This window comes from Papaver somniferum, chromosome 3 (genome assembly GCF_003573695.1).
Source record: "Papaver somniferum cultivar HN1 chromosome 3, ASM357369v1, whole genome shotgun sequence".
Taxonomy (NCBI): domain Eukaryota; kingdom Viridiplantae; phylum Streptophyta; class Magnoliopsida; order Ranunculales; family Papaveraceae; genus Papaver; species Papaver somniferum.
Window position 1 is genome coordinate 27,952,241 of NC_039360.1, and position 23,726 is coordinate 27,975,966.

The 23,726-nt window shown below is 35.6% G+C and overlaps 1 protein-coding gene across 14 annotated transcripts; it reads right to left on the reverse strand.

Moving 5' to 3' along the window:
• Nucleotides 1–16,104: 16,104 nt before the first annotated feature.
• On the reverse strand, nt 16,105–22,083 carry LOC113355664. 14 transcript variants are annotated; one of them, XR_003362524.1, is made up of 13 exons: nt 21,843–22,083; nt 21,552–21,642; nt 21,319–21,358; nt 21,005–21,195; nt 20,649–20,906; nt 20,348–20,424; nt 20,021–20,080; nt 19,564–19,657; nt 18,641–18,675; nt 18,402–18,525; nt 18,246–18,318; nt 17,542–17,621; nt 16,464–17,233 (listed from the first exon to the last, which is right to left on the reverse strand). XR_003362524.1 is itself a non-coding variant. In XM_026598577.1 (4 exons), the coding sequence occupies exons 3-4, from the start codon at nt 17,229–17,231 to the stop codon at nt 16,364–16,366; spliced, it is 498 nt and encodes a 165-aa protein (XP_026454362.1). In that variant the 5' UTR covers nt 17,232–17,233; nt 17,542–17,615; nt 18,246–18,390; the 3' UTR covers nt 16,105–16,363. The 14 variants fall into 14 exon arrangements, 2 of the variants coding, with proteins under 2 accessions (XP_026454362.1, XP_026454361.1); XR_003362523.1 differs by having other exon boundaries at nt 18,641–18,696; XR_003362518.1 differs by having other exon boundaries at nt 18,402–18,675.
• Between the last annotated feature and the right edge of the window lie 1,643 nt (nt 22,084–23,726).

A 23,726-nucleotide genomic window follows, 5' to 3' on the forward strand; every position in this document is an offset into this window, starting at 1 on the left:
TCTCTAATTGTCTAATATTGATCCATCTTTGTCATTAGAAATAAAATTTCAAATCACTAAGTTAATATTTTTTCGAATTTACTTCCGCCTCACGTCCTCTAGCTCCTCATATCCATTTCTTCCCTCTTATTAACAAAACTCGAATCCCTATTCTTCCCTCCTATTAACAAAACTCGATTTATTAGTCACTCCTAGTTCTTAAGTCATAATAAAGACATCAAGGAAGAAGATGAGAATGATGGTGATGTAGATGACCATGTAATAGCTAACTTGGAGGCTAAAGTGTATCATAAATTAGCTTAGTAGGGGTCTATCCAAGGACCTTTACAATCGAGAGGGTTGTGGGGATTGAACCAGTTGATTCTTGACGCATGTTTTTGTTAGAATCGGCAAAAACAATGGAGGAGCACTTTTTTAACACGTTTTTGACTTCTAAATCTAAGGAACTTGGTCCCGATATGACTCTAAGCCCGGCAATTTTTGAAGCTACATGCCCTTTTCTAGATTATTGAAAACACTGCTTAGCTCATAAATTTACACCTTGTTTGTTTTTTTATTTTTTATTCATCCGAGTCGTTTAGATCCGACTGATATCACTTGACTCATCAGGATCTGACTCAATATGCTTGTTTTTTGAGTAAGCTTTGACTCATCTGACTCGAAAATATGTGGGTCGGGGACACTTTATTTTCTGACTCAAATGGGTCCAACTCAGTGGTTAAGTCTGTGTCAGATTGCGAGTCAGATCTGATTCAAAATAAAAAACAAACGGTCTAACATTTGACTCGAGCTGAGATAGATTCAGACTCCGAGTAAAAAAAAAAAAGAACATATTCGTAGTCCAATTTCATCTTTAGGGCCTTAAGCTATTGACCAAAAATATATTAGTTTGTTATCCTCTACTCTATGGTGGAAGGGTTAAATTTTCAAATTGGGTATTTTGGCCGAATTATTCTTGTTAAGATGTAATCCTGAACCCTGAAGCAGTTTTAGGACCTTCTTTTAGATTTTTTATGGTTTGCGCAATAAATCACGTTTAAACTAAGCTAATGCATGTTTAGTGTAAGCTAAGCTAATTTCTATTTTGTTTATCACATTTTTAGTGTTAATCATGTTATTATGTTAATGCTAGATAAGCTTGAAACTAGCATAACATGTCTCTAGTCCTTATAAGTGTCCGATGTAACCATGAGGTGTCATCTAAATCATGGGAGTGATATGTGGCAAGCATGACTATGACTCTGTTCTAGCCTTACATGTTTTTTAAAAGAAAATCTGTTTTCATCCATCATTAAGTAGTACGAGGAAATAAAGTTTGAATAATAAGTCGTGTAAATTAAGTGGGATGAGTGTGTTCTATTCCCTTATACTACAATCTCTCTTGTATGAACTATATTTTGTATTCTTGCTATGTATGGTGTTGGTTTTAAGTGTTATTTACCAGGGCCTAGTCAGATTTCAGCATATTGTTAGATTTGTTACTTTTGTATAATGTTTAATACTAAAGCACGAAGGTTAAAGAGCTGAAATTCTAACATTCAACTTTTATTTTACCTAGTTATTACATATTCAGCATATACGGTGATTGTAAGGTTAAGGTTTCAGATTGTTTACTTTCTAAAATTATGGTTCGCTGGTTGGTATTTCATACTTGATGTTGTGGGTTCGAAAAGTATTGGACCAGTTGTAGAAGACTCATGCATCACGATCAAGTTATGTTCACATCTGTGATAAGCATATAAATCCAATAGAATAATTAACTAATCACGCATGAGTTTTGAAAAAAAGGATTTTCTTTTCTTTTTTATGGGAATCTGGATATCACTTCACTATCAATCTATATGATGGAACCCTTTCTTTAATTAGGGTATATTTGATTTCAAAATGGCGTTTTTCGTGCAAGTATAAGGCTTGAATTTTTTTTGTTTTTGAAAATTATAACTTGTACAATGTGTAACTTCCATTACATGACTAAGTGTTGCCAAAGTGATACTTCGAGAATATGTGGAAGTGTCTTTATGAGAATTACGTGATTGTGATGGTTTGTTTGTTTGATTTGTTCAGAAATTATGAATATGAATCCGCCCAAACATGATTTATGTTTATAAAATCTGACATGAATCAAGTCTCATATGGGTGAAAGCTTTTTATATGAGTTATAGGTCTTAAACATATTGAGACTCGATGTATATCATATTTTCTGCCCAAAGGTGATTTGCGATGATTGTTTTTGCTTACCGGTATAGCATCCATGTGGTTTATTTGTATAGCTACATATAAAGTAACAATAAGCATGTAATGTGAATCTAAATTCAGTGGTAATAATGTTTGTTTATCACCGTTCTCTTATTCTTGAAATGTGTAGAATCTGAATCTCAGTAGGAGTGATGTTTGTAGCTTATTTGTCATCATTCACTAATTTTTTGTAAGGTTTATATACTCATAAAGCGGACTCTCATCTTGTAAGGTTTATATGCTTATAAAGTAGTCTTTGGTGAGAGACAAAGCATATTTGTTATGTGTTGTGAGATGAAGCATATTTGTTATGTGTTGTGGCTTATCAATGGGAGTGTGATGCTTATAGCTTTATAATCATGCTCCTTTTCTTACGTTTGTAAGGTGCATATGCTCATAAAATAGTCTCTGGTATAAGACTTCGGGTTCTAAATTCGATATAGTTAATGTCCTAAAATTCATGGTCTCATTGGAATACAAGCATAATGCTTAACTCGAGCAAGACGAAAGGGATATCACTAAGAAGATCATGCGGATGGCATAAGAGCATAAGTTGTGCTGCTTGTATGGCATAAAACTAAGCCAGTAAAGTTACAAGTGCATTCAGCTATTTGTATAAGGCTAAGCCAAATAAAGTTTTTCAAGTCAGCTTGGTTTTGGCGTATAGTTAAGCAAATTCAAATGTTTTCTATTATGAAAGTAAAATGTTTTTCTTGAGAATAGTAGGTTGTCTAGTTTAAACGACTTAGAAACAACAAGACATATACGAAGAGTTTACCTCTTCCTTTGTTCTTCTTTTTCTATAAACACCACCGCCACGGTTGCTTCGACTTTTAGATAAGAACATGAAGAACATCATAAATTCTAGCTTCTCTTGTATGAACTCTAAAAATCCTAGATTTCTTCTATACCCGTTCCTACTACATGTCTCTCTTCTCACATAGATTTTTCCCTATCACCGACCATTATAGGACACAATGATTTTGATCCTCACATCTTGTCAAGAGGATTCTACAAGAGAATAATCAAGAGAATAATTTTTCCTCACCATATAACTCCTTTTATATGGTAGTTACATCCTTGATCCTCAAGTCTTAGACACTTTAATTAGGAAACCGTAAACTTGGAAAACACTCCTACAAACCGTCATATAAGTTTCCTAATCCAGACAAACCTTGTAGACATTCAATTCCCGAAATAGTCTTTTAGCCATGGTTTTGACAGCATTAGATCACTGTTTCTGCTTCAATTTATGTTACCAAAAGTCCAATTTCAGCATATGATTTTGTTTTGTCGAAGAAAACCCTAACATAATGCTGTTTAGGAACTGATTATGCTTGCTTTATATGTGTTGTGGAGTATGATAAGGATATCTTCCTAAACATGTTTAAGTGCATGTCATGGTGGTGAAGCCGTCATGGACTTTTTCTAGGCTTAAATGTATACTTTCTCTTTTTGCAGCATCGGAAACAACACTTGAACATTTGCAGCTCTTGAACACGCAGCCACTAGTAGTCTAGTACCAAGTTGAGGAAATACATAACTTTTCAAACACTAAATAAAGAAAGAGGTATGACTGCTATATCTTTGTTGTACAAATTAAAACATTTGTTTGGAGTTCATGTGTGCTTTCACCATCTGTTAGTAGCACTAGCAGGTCATATTCCTGTTCATTTTTCTGGAATTTCATCTGTTTCAGAAAGCTTTTCCTATGATTAAGAGAGCTAATTTTAACTTAATTAATTTCTTTTTCCCTCATGGGAGTGTAAACAATAAGAATGTGCTCGGCAGGTTTGACTGCTAGTTTGATTGTTGTTTAGGTTGCAACATGAATTAACCGATAATCATTCAATTTTAGTCGAGATTTTATAGAGTTTGCTTTCTACTCATTCAATTTTAGTCGTAACCCAATTACAGCAGGCCTTAAAACGCAGTAGTTGGAACACTGGATTTCGTGATCCTGCAGATGTGAACCTGTCTAAACTTTTCATGCTTTGTCTTAACGGCTAATTGGAATTAATCTCTTATTAAAAAAAATAATAATAAGGAATTAATCGATTTTCTTTAAAGTTTTTTTTTTAAAAAAAATTAGAAAAAAAATCGACGACCGATGGGTTATGTTTTGCGGGATATACCAAGTTTTCTAAGATATAATCAAATATATTAAATTAAAAAACGCGTGTCAAAAATAATTTTTGAGGATTCCACTTTTACAAAAATAAAGTTGTGTTACCACACGAGGTTTGACACGCCAGTCTGACTTAATCTCAAAGTCGGTCAACTGTAGCAAATTACGGTTTAAATCATTAATTGATTTAAGAAAAAAAAATGCTACAAAGGTGATACTTTGATATTACTATTATTAATTAATTTTAATTTAAAATTCAATTTCAAAACTGATGCTTTATTTCTTGATTAATTTGTCTCTTATTAGGAATCGGTTGATTAGTTTCTAGACTAGACGGTTTCCTTTTCTTAGTTCAGCTATGTTTCCCAATTTAAATGATTTTCTATTCTTAGTCTCACTGTTGCTTAGGAAACATGGAAGCCTATAATAACAAGGTCTGGCAGTGAAAAGCACATCCACCAAATATTCTTTTCAAAAAAGTTAGATTTTCTTGATCACGGGAGCATCGGAGATTGTTTCAGATTCCATTGGAATTATTCATCCAACTTTTTGGTGGTTTTTGATTTGTGTTATTAGTACAAGGATCTATGGAGAATCTGCCCACGGACATCCTACTAGATATTGTTTTTCCGGTTCCCATTGAATCTGTTTTTAACTGCAAATTAGTTTGCAAAAGATGGGTGACACTCATCCGCCAAAATAGCTTTACGAATATGCACCTTAATCGCCAGCTTAACCATCTTTGTGGTGACGAGGATGGCACTGTTACCATGTCTGCTAGGGTGGGATCACGTCTCTTTTTTGCTTGTCGCATTGAGGATCCCGTCGACTGCAAAGCTTTACTTTTCCATGGACAACAACCAAATGACCGGACTAGCATTGATGAGAAATACATTTACCATGAAAATCTGAAAAGGATCCATCATCCTCCTATGCATGACGACCCTACATGTGAACACTTAGTTGGATCCTGCAACGGTTTGGTCTGTGCATTTCAACTACACAATACAATTCTAGATCCCATCTATATTTGTAATCCTCTTACCAGAGAATACACTTATCTTCCTAAACTAGTTGTAAAGAAAGAAGACATTAGTCCTGGTCGTGTGTGTCGGATAGTGGATGGAGATGTTAACATGTGGATTCGGGTATGCTAAGTCAACCAATGAGTACAAGGTCGTTCGAATCCATTATCTCGATTTTATGGAAGGAAATGTCCAAGTATATACACTTGGCGGTGGTCGTGGGTGGAGAGCGATAGGTAAAGTTTCGGGTAGAATGAGGAACGGTACGGACTACGGGTACCTATGCAAATGATGCTATTTATTGGATTTCGTCCAACAAAGTTGTGGCCTTTGACTTGGCCAAGGAAGAGTTTCATTTTCTATCTGGCCCTCCTTGTCTGCAAAACCGTGACATTAAAGATAGATTTGGACTTGTGGCACTGGGAAGGCATTTATTTATGTCTTTATATGTATGTGTCACATATGAATATATGGTCCTTGATGGAGAGTAGCGACGACTTGAAGGAGACCTGGAGTATGGAGTTTGATATAGACTACGGAGCCGTAGTAGGTGGTTCTCTTAAAAGGAAGTTTCAGCCGGTTTTACTTACGAAGAATGGAGAAATCATATTCTTTGAAGGTGATTTCCAACAAAGCATCATCTGATAATTTCGAAGATGTCGAAGCAATTGCTCACTTAAATACCTTTGCCTCATTGGGAGCTATGGGAGAAGATTCAAAGAGATATACAGTTTCCACTCCATGGGATGATGTTATTGACGAGTTGGACCGAGTTGCACTGGGTGAGGAAATTGATAAGACGCATTTCAGACTCCGGTGATCAGCACAATGATAACTCCTCTCATTTACTTAATTCAAATTTGTGACGCAAGGGTCATTTTGTCTGGTGGTATGTTTAATTAAAATTCTGGTAGTCACTTTGCTGGCGTTTCTGTTTTTCTCTAACTAGGTTATGCCACTTCTTTCTACAAGTGCCGGGCTTTCTATGCCGCCGCATGTTTGCTTTAGCGTACTTTTTTGTTTAAAATGTGCACATTCCGTATCAAAGGTGCCCATTATAAATCAACGTTTAAAATGAATTATGACATGGAGATATATTCGAAGGGACTAAGAAACAACATTAATATTAGAACATAGGAATCGTTCTATTTACTACTCCTTCCGTTCCGAATCCGGGCTAATTTGGGGCCTAGTCCGCTTATTTGGGGTCTGTTACTAGATGACAAAAAAGGTCGTTAGAAATGACTTTCACACCATCCCTTATCTAACAATTAAGTTCGTATTTTATCACTGATTAGTTAGCATTAGTTAATCGTATTAGGTGTTAGTTATGTTTTGGATGTGAGATCAACTAATGTTAAAGGGTTCATCAAACAACTTAATTTTTTTTTGATTTTTTTGATAAACAGTACCCATAATCGGTTTACGATCATGCACTTATAAACCGATTATGGGTTGGTGTTTCCAAAATTAATAGAGGACTTTTGTAGTCGACTGTCGTTGGCATATATATAATCCGATTACCCAAATCGGGGTTTTATGTGACTTACATAAACCGATTGTTGACTTCCATAAGATTTTTTTTTTTCATTCATTTCATTATGTAGGAATTACGGATGCATTTAGCACATGCATCAAGCTTTTAAACCCCTAAGCTTTCTCTCGTGAGGGTTTACATAGAGATCTACCCATAAAACCTTCATAAAAACTTCTAAAACCATCAATCTTCGTCGGAGGAATCCGAGTCCGATTGACCCATCATCATTACCTCCGGGGCATGCTCCGGAATTTTGGATACTATATGAAGTGATAGCTTGCATCAAATGTGAATGCTTCCCCCCATTTTCCTCCAAGTAGCGCGCTTTCACGACTTGGTGCTACAGAAACACGACACAAACTTACTTTGTTAGTGGTGTTTAATTGGAAAATGAACCACGTGGGTTACGTAAAATAAACCACAAAACACTTATTAATTATTCAATGGACAAGATAAAGTGCCTAGCATTCAAAATCCGGTGTTTGGTAGATAAATAAGCAAGTATCGCATTTTCGATGACTTGGTGCCTATCATGGACTTGTTGAACACTTCTTCCATTAGGATTCCCAAAATCTTGCCTATATTTGTTATGCACCTTTGTCCAAAAGGTTTCGGCATCTACCCTTAGGGATGACTGATTTTTAATTCGAGTTTTCGGCAGAGTCAAACGATGCCATTGTGGAGGTATGAAATGACTAGTTGTGGAGTATATGGAGTGAGAGGGAATAAAATGAGAAATATTGGGGTAAATGGGGTCCAAAGATGAGGTATCTATATATAGAGAAAGTCCTTAACAACTATTTATTTTTTTCAAAAACTTGAAATAATTTAGAATAATCGGTCTTCTAGAAGGTCCGGAAAATCCGATTGTGTTTTTATGCCACCAAGGTCGGTCTTTCTTGTGACCAACAAAAACCGATTAAAGACATGTAAAATTTTTGAATTTTCACCGCACTAATCGGTTTGTGTATATGCATATGTGATCTGATTGTAGGTTGAAAAACATACAGAAAAAACAACATTTCTAAGGCATGAGGAATCGGATTATACTTACCACACACGTAGACTGATTCCTTTATGGACCCTAGAAAATCGGTTTATGTTGACATATCGAGTAGCCCGATTGTTGGCATGTGTTCAGGCAGCAGAATTATTAAGCATGCATAAACTTGTTTGGTACACGTAATTATAATTAAAACTTTAAGTGCATTAAGTTCAACACCATGATCATCCAAAATATAAACCTTAATCATCCGAAGTCTAAAGTTTTAAAAACCAAAAACTTAAACAACCAAGTCTTAATAAACTTAAACAACCAAGTCTTAAAAACTTATAAATCATGGAGCATAAGCATCATGAGCATCAATACCAGGAGCACTTGCAGCAGCAGCAACTTCTACTTCAGCAATGGCTTGAACTTCAGCCATTTCTTTAAGCATTTCTTCCGAATGTATGTGGTGATCCCTGAAAAAGCGGGGGTCTAACAACTTCACCCAATATTTCGATTAGCAATCTGTATAGACTAACTCCAATATACTTTATAGAGAATCAACTAGACAGTCAGACTCAATCTAGTTAAAAGTATATCAAAGAGTTATCTCTCGATTTGATCTATACTCAAGCAAATAGAAATCTGCGAGTCTTTATCAAATACAAGAGAGATAACTTGGATGGTACCAAAGACCAATATCCAAGTGTCAATCAGTTTAAACAAACAACCAAAGGTTGGATATTCTAATTGATTGATCCTAATGCACAACTTGTGATATTTCAATCATATAAAAAAATATTATGCGGAATAGAAATAACACAGACACCAGAAATTTTGTTAACAATGAAACCGCAAATGCAGAAAAACCTCAGGACCTAGTCCATATTGAACACCACACTTTATTAAGCCGCTACAGACACTAGCCTACTACAAACTAACTTCGGTCTGGACGGTAGTTGAACCCCCAATCAATCTCACACTGATTCAATGTACAGTTGCGCTCCTTACGTTTTTGATCCCAGCAGGATGCTACACACTTGATTCCCTTATCTGATCTCACTCACAAACAAGAGTTGCTACGAACCAAAGTCGAAGACCTTAATAAACAAATCTGTATCACACAGAAAAGTCTACGAAATAGATAAATGTGTCTCCCACAGATAAACCTAAGAGTTTTGTTCCGTCTTTTGATAAAATCAAGGTAAACAGGAACCAATCGATAACCCGGACTTATATTCCCGAAGAACATCATGTAATTATCAATCACCTCACAATAATCTAAATTGTATGGTAGCGAAACTAGATATTGCGGAATCACAAAGGATGAGACGAAGATGTTTGTGATTTCTTTTTATCTTGCCCTATCGGAGATATAAACTCAAGCCAATCTTGCAATTGAACTCGTACGATAGAAAATGGCAAGATCAGAATGCTCAACTACAAGAGAAGTAGTTTCGTCTGGCTACACAATCCCAATGAAGTCTTTCAGTCGTTAACCTACAGGGTATCGAGAAGAAACCTAAGGTTAAAGGAGAACCGACTCTAGCAAAACCAACTAGTATCACACAGGAGATGTGGGGATTAGTTTTTCCAGTTGCTAGATGTCTCCTTTATATAGTTTTCAAATCAGGGTTTGCAACTGCTGGTTCCCTTGTATTTGCCAGTTTGTTGATCTAGATTTAAGTTATTGACCGCTGGTTCCCTTGTATATGCCAGCAGTGTTGATATTAGTCAGACCGGTATCTCAGTCCATTAGGATAGGTTCATTTTAGCAGTGGCCTTCAGACAGATATGTGAAACATTGATCATTTGGTCAACATCAACACCATCTATGTTTTTCTATATCCATATCTTAATCTTTCCATGTGATTAGTTTGACTCCGAATATGATGTCCATAGTGCAACTATCTGAGTAGATCTCTGTCACTTATATATGAATTTTAGTATGCTTGAGTGCAAACTCGTGTACATCAATTGGAATTTCGCATCAGGGTACTTCCTCTTGTAGTCAATAAGTATGCCAACCAAGGAGATTCTTTAGTGCCTTCCAAGATTCGTTGTAGATATCTAGGGTCTGAAGTAAAGGTTTTGTGGGTACACCTCTGGTAAACCCTCCGGAGACAACACTCCGCCACTAGGGCCACCTAGGGGTTCAAATGATTTTCCTTTCTAGAATAAATTTGCTCGAGGACTAGCAAATAATAAGTTTGGGGGTATTTGATAGACGCATTTATGTGTCTATTTTGTTCTCAATTTTTTGTATTGTTAGACTCGATTAAGTACTTATTGTGTTATTTTGTGTTCTTGTAGGAAATTTTAGAGAAATAAGCCCTTGCGGCGAAATGGGCTCAAAAAGCAGTGTTTTACACCCCGGAGAAATGTACCGTAGGCACCCCAGAAATGCACCGGAAGCGTCCAAGAAATGTCCCGGAGGAACCCAGAAAAATTACTATTTCCACCCCAATTGATATTCGCACCCCAGCACTCTGGATAAGGGGCACCTTCTTCAACAATTTGAATTTGTGTTTTTGGCGGGAAATGAAGTTTTCAACTGGAAGAATTTTGATTGTCAAAATGAATGGGTTAGAGTGCGATTCAATCGCTGAAAATTGGCAGAAAGATGTGATTTGGCATAAGGAACAAAGTTTGGGTGGTGGTTTCGATCAAATTTGGTTGGAATACGTGTTTTGATTCTCGACTTCAAAACAGGGCAAGCATGCACTGGAGGATGATAATCACGCGTCATGGAGAGTTATGGACGTGTTCTGATGATGTGGAATGGCTCGAGCATCACTTTGGGTCGTGAAGAATCGATTTGGAGCGTGGAGAGAGGAAGTTTACGCAAGAAATTCCAAGTTTGGTAAGAAAATATTCGGAAAATATTGTTATTCACTGCCCGCAAAATGAAGAATTATATTGGAGTTATTGGCGAGATTTGGAGCTATTGTTGGGTATAAATAGGCTCTTTGGTCTACTAGAGAGGGTGTCGAGAGTTGGGAGGAGAAGAGAGGAATCTGCAGAGGAAGAATCACGAATTCTCTCTGCTGCTGCTGCTGTTCGTGATGAAGATGAAGAACATGAAGAACTGACCTGCACCAGCAGTCGTTTATCAACAGTGAAACAGACTCACAGGCGTGGGTCGTAGGTCTTCTTCTGTGTCGTTCATTTTGGACACTTTCTGTGGGTCGCACATTCACTGTTTTATTATTTCATCTCCATTTTCATCCTTGCAAACACCCTTTGAGCAATAAATAAATATTTTGAGCGTGTTTTTATCATGATGAGCTAAACCCAACACTGGGACGACGGAGGAGGTCGAATTTCATCCATGTGGTAATTTCATTAATTCTTTTATTTACTTTTTGCACTAATTTTAATTGAATTAAGATTTTAAATTAATTACTTGTGATTTCATTTGATGGAGTATGCTTAGTCCTAGGGATTTTTGATATGCCATGCTTAAGAAATACAAGTAATATTTTATAAAATCTATCTTGGCAATAAACTAGAGTTAATATTTGTTTTTTTTTGAACTATAATCGCCTAGAATTAAATTCTGAACCACTTGAAAATGAAAAATGGCCGAATCTTTAGTCCCAGTTTCTCGCACCAGTGTTAATATTTTTATTGTATATATTTATCTTTTTTATTAAGTTTAAAAAATTATCCTTCACAAGTCCGAGAGTTTGAACCTCATTACTACAACCCACGAAAAAAACATTAATCACTCTTCTTGCGAACTTTCTCTCGACATCCCCTATACCTTGAAGTAGTTAGCCTTCCAGCTGACTCACGACCTCCATTGGGAGGCAAAACATAACCTTCCTCATTGATTTTAGGAGGCCTCTCACTGTCGGGAATATGATAGATAGGACGAGCATACATACCTCTATAGTACTCGGTGGTATAACATAGTATGATGTACTTGTAGGGTTCATCTGACCCAATATGCAACATGGCTTTCATCGAATGGGTGCAAGGGAAACTATGCTTCTGCCACCAATTACGAGTGCAAGTCTTAGCATCCAAGTCAACTAAGTGCTTTCCAGTAAGAGAAATGATCTCGAAAACTTTATCACTTGATCTACGGAACTTGTAAAAACGGCAATCAGTGACCCTCTTGTTGAGCCTAACCTGCATCCGAGGAGTAATCTTTCTAGTCCACTTACCAGACTCCACCTTCCTCTTGTAGTTCTGCTCCATTACATAAGAACGAATAGAATCTAGAATCTCAAATGCTGGAAGCCGCTTATCATGCTTAATCACACTGTTACTCTCAGCAATGTTTGATGTGTTCTCACCAAACCTTTCTCCTAGAAATGCATGAGCATCCCAGTTCTTGAACGGAATCTTTACCATCCAATCAATAACTGAATCCATCTTCAGATTGCTCATACTCTTGGCAGCAGCATAAAACTTCTCATTTGTTAACGCAGTGTAGCACTATTCAAATAGCTTCACAGCAGTTTGCCTACTCTTTCCCTTTGAAACCGGAGTATTACCTTTCATTTGATACAAACAGAAAGAATGGAAATCTTTTGGAAAAACAAGAGGGACATGCTTCAAAAGGCCAGCTCCACGGTCTGATATGACGGTCAGTGGGAGGTCTTCACTGATAATACCCTTCAAATTGGTTAGGAACCATTCCCAACTGGCACAATTTTCACAGGGAATTATTCCAAATGCAACTGGATAGATCTCTACAACAAACAAATAAACACCAAAAATTCACAAAGTAACCAATAAAACTGAAATACATGAACAAGTTACGGGGTGGACAACAAATATTATGTATCATGGAATCAACAAGTGAGATTATGGGATCAACAACTAACTTATGGGATAAAAACAACAAATATTAGGATATCAACAAGTGAAACTATGGTATCAACAACTAACTTATGGGATCAACAACTGAAATTATAAGATCAACAACACATATTAGGGAATCAACAAGTGAAACTATGGTATCAACAACTAACTTATGGGATCAACAACTGAAATTATAAGATCAAAAACACATATTAGGGGATCAACAAGTGAAACTATGGTATCAACAACAAAAGTTATGGAAGTTATGCAATCAACAGAAACACTTAATAATTAAAAAATAGAAAAAAAATTAAAAAACATACCTTGGTTACCAGTTTTTCCGCAAGCAACCATAAGACCGCCCTTAAACTTCCAAGTGAGGAAAGTACAATCAATAAACAACATCGGACGACAATACTTATTGAAACCAGTAACAGAAGCTTCAAAAGCAACAAAAAACCTCCGGAACTGCTTCATTTCACCATCATACTCAAACTTGACGACGCTACCAGGATTATAACGTTCAATTGAATCTTTGTACCAAAGAAGGTCTGAATAAGACTTGATGTCATCACCCCAAAGAAACTCTTTAGTGAACTTTAAACCATGGTATGTCTGACTATGCGTGAGATCAATACCATATTCCAGATGGATCATATCTTGCACATCAGTTGCGGTCTTCTTCTTCTTTGATGTCTAAATTCATCTACTAAGATATCCTTCAGAAAAGACTTCGTCATCCTGAATTTTGCGGGATCAGAAGAAGTTAAATTACATGAATGCTCTCCGTGAAACTTCTCGCACTGAAAGACACCTTTAGTATTGGCAGCGAGAGATGCGTGAAACCTCCATCCACAACTTTGAATTTCCTTGTTCTTACACTGCACAGTGTAACGTTTCTTGTCACTCTTATGTACGTCAAGTTTGTAACCACTATGATATTCGTACTTCTTAACACTATCACGACAAACAATTTTACTCTCAAAAACCTGACCTACTCCAGTTAAGATGTTGGCCCAAGCATCTGACTTCTTGGGGACCCTTTTGATCAAAGATGAATCATCCGTCAAGTCTTCTACAACAGCCAATTCATTGTTTGAAACACAACTTGATGTTGACGAAGAAGGACCAACATAAGAAGAAGAAGGAACAGAATCAACACAAATCTTCAGTTGGATGTTAAACTTCACAACATCAATCCCTGTGGAGATGCAGTAGTGAATGAAAAATCTCAACTCCAAATCATGACTAATAAAATGTGATCTTCCATCTACAATGTAACCAAACAGTACAAGGTCTTCAGGGACATAAGGCCAGTATTGCTTCACCACACTTATCATATCACTGATCGTAGTTGATTCAGAAACAGCATGAGAGACGGTCAAATTGTAAAATGTAAACTCTGCAGCAACCATCTTTGGCCTGCGACAAAACATAACAGATCAACAAAACATAACAGATCAATAAAACATCCATCAACAAAACATAATCAGAAATTTATCCAGTTATTTGCATCAACAATGAAAGTTGATACAACAAAACTGCATCAACAACCAATGCTGATACAAATGATCTGGATATTGTACAAAATTTCAGTGTCAACTATAAAAAAATCTATGTCAACAACCAATGTTGATGCAATAAAACAGCCATCAAAAAAACATAATCAGAAATTTATCCAGTTATTTGCATCAACAACGAAAGTTGATACAACAAAACTGCATCAACAACCAATGTTGATACAATAAAACAGCCATCAACAAAACATAATCAGAAATTTATCCAGTTATTTGCATCAACAATGAAAGTTGATACAACAAAACTGCATCAACAACCATTGTTGGTACGATAAAACAACTATCAACAAAACATAATCACAAATTTATCAAGTTATTTGCATCAACAAATGAAAGTTGATACAACAAAACTGCATCAACAACCAATGTTGATACAAATAATCTGGATATTGTACAAAATTTCAGTGTCAACAAAAAGGATTTTTCTACAAAAAGAACAGCATAAACAACAACATAAAATGTTACTTCACGTCGCATTAGTATGCAATCGATGCATAATGTGAACCTGCATGTTCCATGTTAAAAAATTCACTGCAAATCATAAGAAAAAGCATAAACCTAACCTAAGCTACAGATTCAAATTACGTTGCGCATCACTCGGGGCCTGCGCCCCCTCGTGAAAGATATATTCACTGTCGAAGGTTAGATAGTAAACTAACCTTATAATTGATTACACTAACAACTACCTTATAATTATACCAAAACTGATTCATCAACACTCGGTATTCTCAAGAATAATTCTTCAACACTCAGTATTATCTAAATAATAATACTAATAAATCATTCACACTATGCAAAGTACATTGAAGCAACAGAACATAACAAATCAACAATACTCATGAATTATAAACCTAAAATTGAATCATGAGCCGATCTAAGTAAAAACAACATAAATTCAAAAATCAAAAACCGGAGATTGAAGATTGAAGAATTGAATATTTTCTGTTTGAGAGATGAATAACGATTTCGAATTCAAATAATATATAAATGAACAAATCAATCAAGTAGAATCAAAATACACAGAATCAAGCTTCCAAAAACTCGTTCTCTGCAACATAAAAAACAAAAAAAACAGAATTCGATTTAGAAATTGAAGATTTACAAACTACAAATTGAACATGTAATCATATAATTTTCTATTCATCTTCAATCACTAATCAGCATTACCTATTTAATGCAGAAAAACAGATCGAGAATTTTCGGTTGAATCTGTTGTTGATGAAGAAACTCAATTCAGATCTCAGATTTAACGGACCGAAAGATTAAATCACTGAAAATAGATTTAGTAGAAGAAGAAGATGATGAATTAGCTGACGAGAATTCTTCTACTAATTGAAAACCTAGATTTCAGAGAAAAGTTTTCGAATTTCTTTTTCTTCTCAGCTGAAGAACTCGAGTCTCTCCCTCACTCTCACGAGTTCTGTTTTTTTATTCGTTGATAATTGTTTTTTGGGTTTAGAGGAGTAATTATATATGAAGGGTATAATTGTAAACTCGGAGATTCCTTAATGGCCCTCTGATGGGCTTTGGATGGAGAGGGCATATTTATTGTACCATAAGGGTAATTGTGAAGCCCATGAAAAAGGAGGGCATTTATATAATTACCACTAATATCTAAGGAACAAAAGAAAAACAAGCATAAAAGTAACACATACCAAGATATTGAAACAGTGGACATGGGAATTTGATATAAGCACGAATCTGAATAACTGAATAAGAGAAAGCAAATATATTCAGAGAAAGAGAGAGAACAACTGAATAAGAGAAAGCAAATATATTCAGAGAAAGAGAGAGTAAGTACATCAGTTCATCAACTGAACACATGTTCGTTCTCCCACAAGCAGTAAAGACTAAAGACAAGTAATTAAAAGTAGCATATCCAGTAAAGAGTAAGATAGAGAGAAAATAAAGAACAATGGGTGATTTTGCCTTTGATCAAACTCTACGGAAAAAAGATTTGTTCCAAAAGATAAAATCTAGAAAAAAAAAGAAGACTCTAAAAAACAGATTTATCTTTCTTCATAGTCACGATTCTAGTTTCCACCACCATTAGGACATTCAATACACCGTTTTTAGAAAACGCAAATCAACTACTTCAGTTGACACGGCGATGAAGAGGAACCCGGCGTAAAAGGGCTTCCTGAAAGAGATAAATATGTAAAAATAAGGTCAAAGACAATTATAATTCAAGACTGGGAGATGTCCTCCTTGTGCACAAAAGGAAGTTATAACAGCAACATATAATAATTGTTTATCTTAACATATTTTCGATCCAACTTTCCCTAGTTCTAGCCAACTTTTATTCATACCAATATCTGGCATCTCAGTACACCAGTTACTGCAAGATAGAATGTTTACTTCCCAGCATTCCAGAAGCATAAGACAAGGTGACAGTAAAGGTCTAATAGCTGGTACCAAATCTTGTTCTATACAGTGCAAACACGAGTTCTTAAACTAACACTGGAGAAATACTTCAAAAGGAAAAAGCAAAAACGAAGAATGAACATAACCATTCAGCAAGATTTTCCCTTTCCCTTAAGTCCACCCAACGTCGAAAGCCACCAAAAGCATCACTGTATATATCTACAATTTTTGAAAGCCTCGTGAGGAGCTTGCCAGGTAAGTAAGCAACTTTGCCCACATATTTTGGGGCCTTACGAAGCATGTCCTGGAAGTCCTGAAGCTCATCATGATCAAACTTAACTTGAATCATATAATCTGTTGCACACTGTGCATATACTTCAAGAACCTCAGTCATCAAAGTCTTGAGTTTGTTACTGGGCTTCTTCTGACTTTTCTCAACAAAGTGTTCTACTTGATCTAGTTTGAGGCCACACTCCTTCACTCTGGCATCAAAATTATCTAACAGGTCTTGGGGACCATTTAGATCTCGGAAAATGTTATCCAAATTATTAATCAAATCCATGGCTGCAAAACAGTATAAAGCTATTTGAATTATTAATACGAAAAGAACATTTTCTCTCTGAAAATGATGAAAGAGTGTGTCATATTGAAAAAGTAGACATAGGAATTTGATCATCAATAGAACAAAATGATACATGTTAGGATTTAGCATACGTTGCACTTCTCTAGACGTTATAGAATTCTAATCTCACAGCCGTTAGGGCTTCAATTGTTTTATAAATTCATAGAAATCCAGAATCAAACAATAATATTATACCAATCATTATTTTTTTTCCTTAATAAAGATTATGATTCCGAATCCGAGATTATACCTGTTGCGAAGAAAAAGAAGGCCCTGAAAATGTAGCGACGCTGTTATCTGAGATCTTCAAAAACTCAGCTGCACCTACAACTGAAAAACTATCAATAATCAATAATCCAACACATATTATCACAGTTACTGATCCAAATCATAGAATAATCGAATACCTCAATTGAGTATTACTTGAGAAGAACGAATTTAAGATGTACCGAAGGTTTCAACTGAGATTTTTACACTAAATACCCCAATTACAGCTATTGATTGAACTACTTATACAAATCAAACATACTGATATCATTAAATTCTGTAATGAAACTGAAAGTACTGTCCATATGAGAAACATACTAATTTATGCTCTACAACCTACCTGGTTATGAAAACAACTATACACAACAATCACATGATAGATTCGAGCATTTTATAACTAGCAAAAGAATCGCCAGAAGCAAAACCACAGAACAATCATACTTGCAGCAGATAAACCAAAAAAACAGTGCAAAGCAATTATCAATTCTTAGGTCAGATTTAAGAGTTTTTCATATTTGTTCACCAGAGAGCAAGTGTTTGCATACGATTTCACGGATCAACAATTCAACTACCATCGTGTTTTCAATCATTTAAAGATACAGAAACAAAATCTAATCCATGGCTTGGTTTTACGAAGAGAAGAAAAACAAGAACCAATCATGATTTTTTTGAGATTCGAGATTATACCTTTTGCGAAGAGAGATGAGATCCAGAAATGTAGAGATGTGTGAAATCTTCAAAAACTCAGCCACACCTACAACTGAAAAGTTATCAATAATCAATAATTGAACACATATTTTCACATATAAAGAAGGAGATTAAGAAGATTACTTAGAGATATACCTTTCTGAAGCGAATGTAGAATTTGAGATGTAGTGAAGGTTTTAACAGAGGTTTTTACACTGAATACCTCAATTGCAAGAACCCTCAAAAGTCGAAACCCTTGGATTCTAATGTCATCCATCTTCTATTTATAGACATATATATAATTGAATGAGCGCGAACCAAACAAAATCCAGAACTGGGGCAGAAACATTAACCAGTCCGTATACAGATATAAGAAGATCCGGAACCAAAATTACCTTTCTCTTCGTTGATTTCTCTTCGTGTGTTTTCACTGCGAAAGACAACGAAACTCCTATAGATTTTTGTATACTTGTCATCGTTAGTCTCTAGAAACAATAGATCTCTTGAACAACTCATCTGGATCTATCCAAAGATTATTTTTGCTTCACAAGACGAAAGAAAAGAAATCCACTCCAAGGATTGGGCCTAACACTCAAAGGATTGGATCTATCGAAGATTATTTTTGCTTCACAAAAGAAAGAATTTGAACAGCGGTTTTTTAGAACAAGAGAACGGCAAGTGATGAGAAAAGTTGAGAGATTATGTTTCTTTGGTCCAAACTCTTCTCTTTATATACCCCTCTTACCCTATAGACATGACGTCAGCCCTTCCAACTGATTTTGACACGTGACCGACTTGACCATTTCTAAATCGCTACAAAATCGGTCTTTTTGGCCATTTCTGAATCTAATGTCCAAAGTGAGCTCAAAATTTACAAGACAAGAAGAATACAAGTAAACTTAAAAGTTTAAATATGGAAATTAAAACACTGCGCAAAGGCATTGGTTACATGGTCCCTTCAAAGCCCAGGCAAGATATAGTTAACTAGTGTGATGGAAGAGCTATCAGCGTCCCAGAGAGGTCTCCATATTAACAATCGATCAGAATCATAAACAATGTAGTATATTTTAACTAGAATTCTGAAGGTGAATTTATACATAACAACTCAAGAAGTAGGGCATGTGGAGGAGCATTTAAAAGGTCTATCTCTATGTATGGAGGAGCATTTATGTCAATTAAGGTGTGCCACAGTGATTTTAAATGTTAAAGGCAGGGACAATTGTGTCAACTGGACAAGAAGAGTTCATACAACACAAGTGAGACATCCTGACAGAATGATATAAAGAACAGAATTCAATTGACAAAACCTCTGAATTACCTGACCAATAAGAGAAGAAGCAACACGAAAAGAGCTACCACGAGGTCCACAACCCCAACCATACCTCAGAAGTTGCAACACCATTCAGACATATCTGTAATAGGTCATCCAAAGATATTTAATCATCTAATCTAATATTGTGCATAGTTTACATTTACTTATGGAAGAAAATGCCACGACATAATCGTAAATCAAAATGGGAGGTAACTAAACAAGGAAAAACAACGGAATATTTTGAATTATTTTAGGGGAAAGAAAATCCATCCCCAAATATAAATAAAAGAGATAAACAATCATCTCAGTTTCTTTGAACTACTTTCCTTGCCTTCCTTTAACCACAACCTGCTTGGGATGAATTAGTTTAGTGGGATGAGAACTCATCATAATCAAGTTTAAAAGACAATGGTACACCAGAAGACTTTTGTAATGCAGTACCACTTTAGCTTTAAATCCTCACCTCTATAGGCAATTTATCACATCCATCCATCATCTTTTGCAGTAGTTCTTGACCACAGCTCTGAAACCAAAAGTATTAAAAATGAGAATAAACAATCTGGAAAATGATGGTGACTGTGTGACAAGTTAAAATAGTGTACGAGGGATTTGGGACGGCTATTTTATCTTGCATGACCTAGATAGAGATAACAAATTCATTCATAAAACAAGGGTACAAACACCATGACCACGTTGGCTGGTACAATAGTACGACATGGTATGATGCAATATGACAGTGTATCTGCATCAGGAGTATATTGATACTCTAACTCGAGTTGCGGATAATTACCTCCGTACACATGTTCGAGCTGCTCTTTGGCATGAGGAATATTGTTGGAACACCACTTCAAATCGCAAAGATGTTATCTAGGACATGGTTACCGAAGCAAGCATCTTATTTGTGTTCATAGCTAAATACACTCACCCAAAATAGGATGATAGAAATAGAAAAGAAAAAAGAAACTGAAATGAAAAGCATCTGGAATAGCTTGAGAAAACATCTATATACTACTGTTATGATATACCAAAAGATCAGTACACAGTTTAGAGCTAATTATGTTTGTGATATGGAATATTGACAATAAACTTACTTCATCCTAAGCATTAGAATACGCCAATTGCACCAATAGCAAAGAGGGAACTTGATTCTTGCCCTTAAATAACTCCAGGGAAGCACAAGTTTCAGTAAACCATTCAATTTGTTTGAGCAGCAATAGTAATAACCTGTTTGACCATTGTTCGTGCTCCCACATAACCCTTGCTCTTACAGCCTCTTCTTTTGTTGCACTCCATTGATAAATTCAGATCAATACAACAGATTACGTAATGATTTCTGTCCTCACAAAGTCCTATTTATGAACCAAGACAATATAATTGTGTTACACTATATTTGAAAACAATAAGAAAGCAGAAAACATATCAAGTCGAAAGAAGTATGAGTGCTTACATTTGCTCAAAAAAATGGGTCCTCGTCGAGATTCCCAAATTTGGAAGGTATTCTTTTTATTTCGGGCGAGCTGGGCTAATAAGATGAATAAAATGAGTTATGTACCATGAACTTTGTACCGCGCACACTTTATCAGCAGCAATCTTAACAAAATTGGACCAGCAAAATTAAGCCAGTCTTGTCCTCTGAATCTGAACAGTCCATTTGTGCATTGACAAACTGATTAATACAGGACAGAAGTGAAAGCAGACAAACAGTGGGTGCAATTATTTTACAACTACAGATACAGGACCAATACAGTGAGAGAAGTTTACCTAAAAGCTAAAAGAATGAAGCACCCAACTCCTAGATTACCTGAGATGCAAAAACTTAATGTAAGCAATAGAATCATTGGAGAGATGTTTATACTTTACAATCAACTAATCCTTTCTCAGCTAAGATAACAAAGAAACCATAAAATTCAAAAACCATAATATCACATACAAATAGATACCAACATGATTACCCATTTAACCAAGTACAAAACAAAAGCTGGGGTTTAGTTTACCTAAAACATAAATAAAGGTGCCGAAGCTGAAACATGACTAAAAATCTCACCACTGGAACACCTTAAGTTGCTTTAAATAAGCCTTCTCCGTCTGTATACATCAGAAAGATACAAACACGATCAAAATCAAAAGTCAATAGAGAAGATCTACAACCTTAGACAGAGAATGACTCACTTTGAAAAACCCTAAATCAAAATTTAGCATACACAAATTAGGGTTTTAGAAAACCAAAACGAAATGGCGACTTCAGATAGAGTATATTTGAAGATGAAGGTGAGGTGATGCAATACCTGTTCATCCATGGTTGCGAATTCTTCAGACGCGAGTGGGTATGAAGAGAGACGAGAGGATTATGTTTGTATGCTTCTACTAATTGAAATCCATGATAGAAACAATGTTCTTCTATTGATTTCATGGAAAGATTACAAGATAACAAATGATCAAAATATTACAAATCAAAGACTGTAAAAGGGTGCAATTGTTCTTGACAATGGTCTCAACTAAGCAGACAGAAACACAGACTATTTTTAGTTTTTCTGAATAACGTACACATATGAAATAATGAGGTGACACGTGTGCGGGAAAATAGCAAAAGCTGGCGGTAAGACAGATAAAGCTGAAGCTCTGCGCTATTCGACCTGCCTGCCTATGGGTGAGGGTTTTCATGTTGTAGCCGAACCCCATCTACCAATCCAACGGTGCAGATTGATGTGGACCAGCTGTTTCTTTTTTATTTTTTTGTAATGCAAGTACCAGTTGTTTCGGATGCGCTATTAGAGCGTCCACAATGGTACGATCATAACCAAAAATTAAAGACCAAAACAAACGATCAAATTTGAGAGTAGTCTGGAGTGTGACGTTAAGGCAGTGGAGTATATTTAGTCGAGCGGATGTATAATCTACGCTTGCATGTGGAGCGTTCGTATAATCTTCGTCCCGAAGAGGCGTAGATATAGTTTACGCTGGTTGTGGGGCGTTGGTAAAGAATACGCTGGTTGTGGGGCGTACATATAGTTAACGCTCGGAGAAGGGACGTAGGTATAATCTACGCCTGGTGTGGCGGACGGGTAAATCAACGCCTCATTCAGGCGTACGTATAATCAACGCCTCTCTCAGACGTACGTATAATCAACGCCTCATTCAGGCGGACATATAATCAACGCCTCATTCAGGGGGACGTATAATCAACGCCTCTTGTTAGGCGTACGTATAGTGTTCGACTTGTATTAACACACGTATCGAGCACGTGTGGCATTAAAGCCCAGACAAAGAGAAACCACCACGTATAGCCCACGTGTTCACTTGGCCTTTACCCTAATCTTCTCCGTCTTCTTCTTTTCTTTTCTTCTTTTCTTTTCTACCTCCTCTTTGTTTCTACCGCCCACAAACACAACTTCTAAACCAACACATCACAGTAACTAGCAGGAAAAGAGAAAAAAAAAACGAGATACTTGATGAATCCCGGTTACAAAAGAGGTATGTTTCTTTTTTCTTAATCTCTTTTGTTTTATCCATATTGTTGTATAATTTATTTAGGGTTTTATTTGTTAAAATTAGTTTATATAAAATTGGGTTTTAACGAACAAATATGAAATTGAAATTGATTAAATATAATTGGGTGTGTGTGTTTTATGATTTTAGAGATTAATATGTATGTGAAAAAAACCATATTTGCTGCTTATGTAAATTTGGTTAAAAGAAATTTTAAAATAGGTATAGAAGATCTAATTTGTGGGTGGAATAGATTTAAAAATTTTGGCTACTGTAAAAATTGGTAGTTATGTAGATTATGTGTGTTATATATGTAGAAGAGATGATTTGTACATATGTGAATATGGTTAAAAATAATTGAATTTGTATTGTTTTTTATTGAATTTTGAGGTGATTAATTTTAGTTATTTTTTGGTTTATTTTTGATGTTCATGTGAATTAGGCTAAAAGATTTTATGAAATTTTGTCAAATATGTACAACACTGAATTTGTGGGTTATATAGATTAATATGTGTTTTTACAATTCACGTGGTTATGCGAAAAATTGTAGTTATGTAAATTTTGTGTGTTACATATGTAGAAGAGCTAATTTATATGTATGGAATTGATTTTTTAGTGATTTTTATAGAATCTTGAAGTGATTAAATTGGGTTGTGGAATCGTGTAATGATTTTCGAAATGCA

What these genes read in the sequence shown, in the direction of transcription:
- LOC113355664 (XM_026598577.1), bottom strand. Translation starts at nt 17,231, where the DNA reads ATGGATTTGATTAATAATTTGGATAACATTTTCCGAGATCTAAATGGT. An exon ending in AGGGAAAATCTTGCTGAATG is followed by an intron (nt 16,446 to 16,815) that starts GTTATGTTCATT and finishes TATCTCTTTCAG; the next exon opens with GAAGCCCTTTTACGCCGGGT.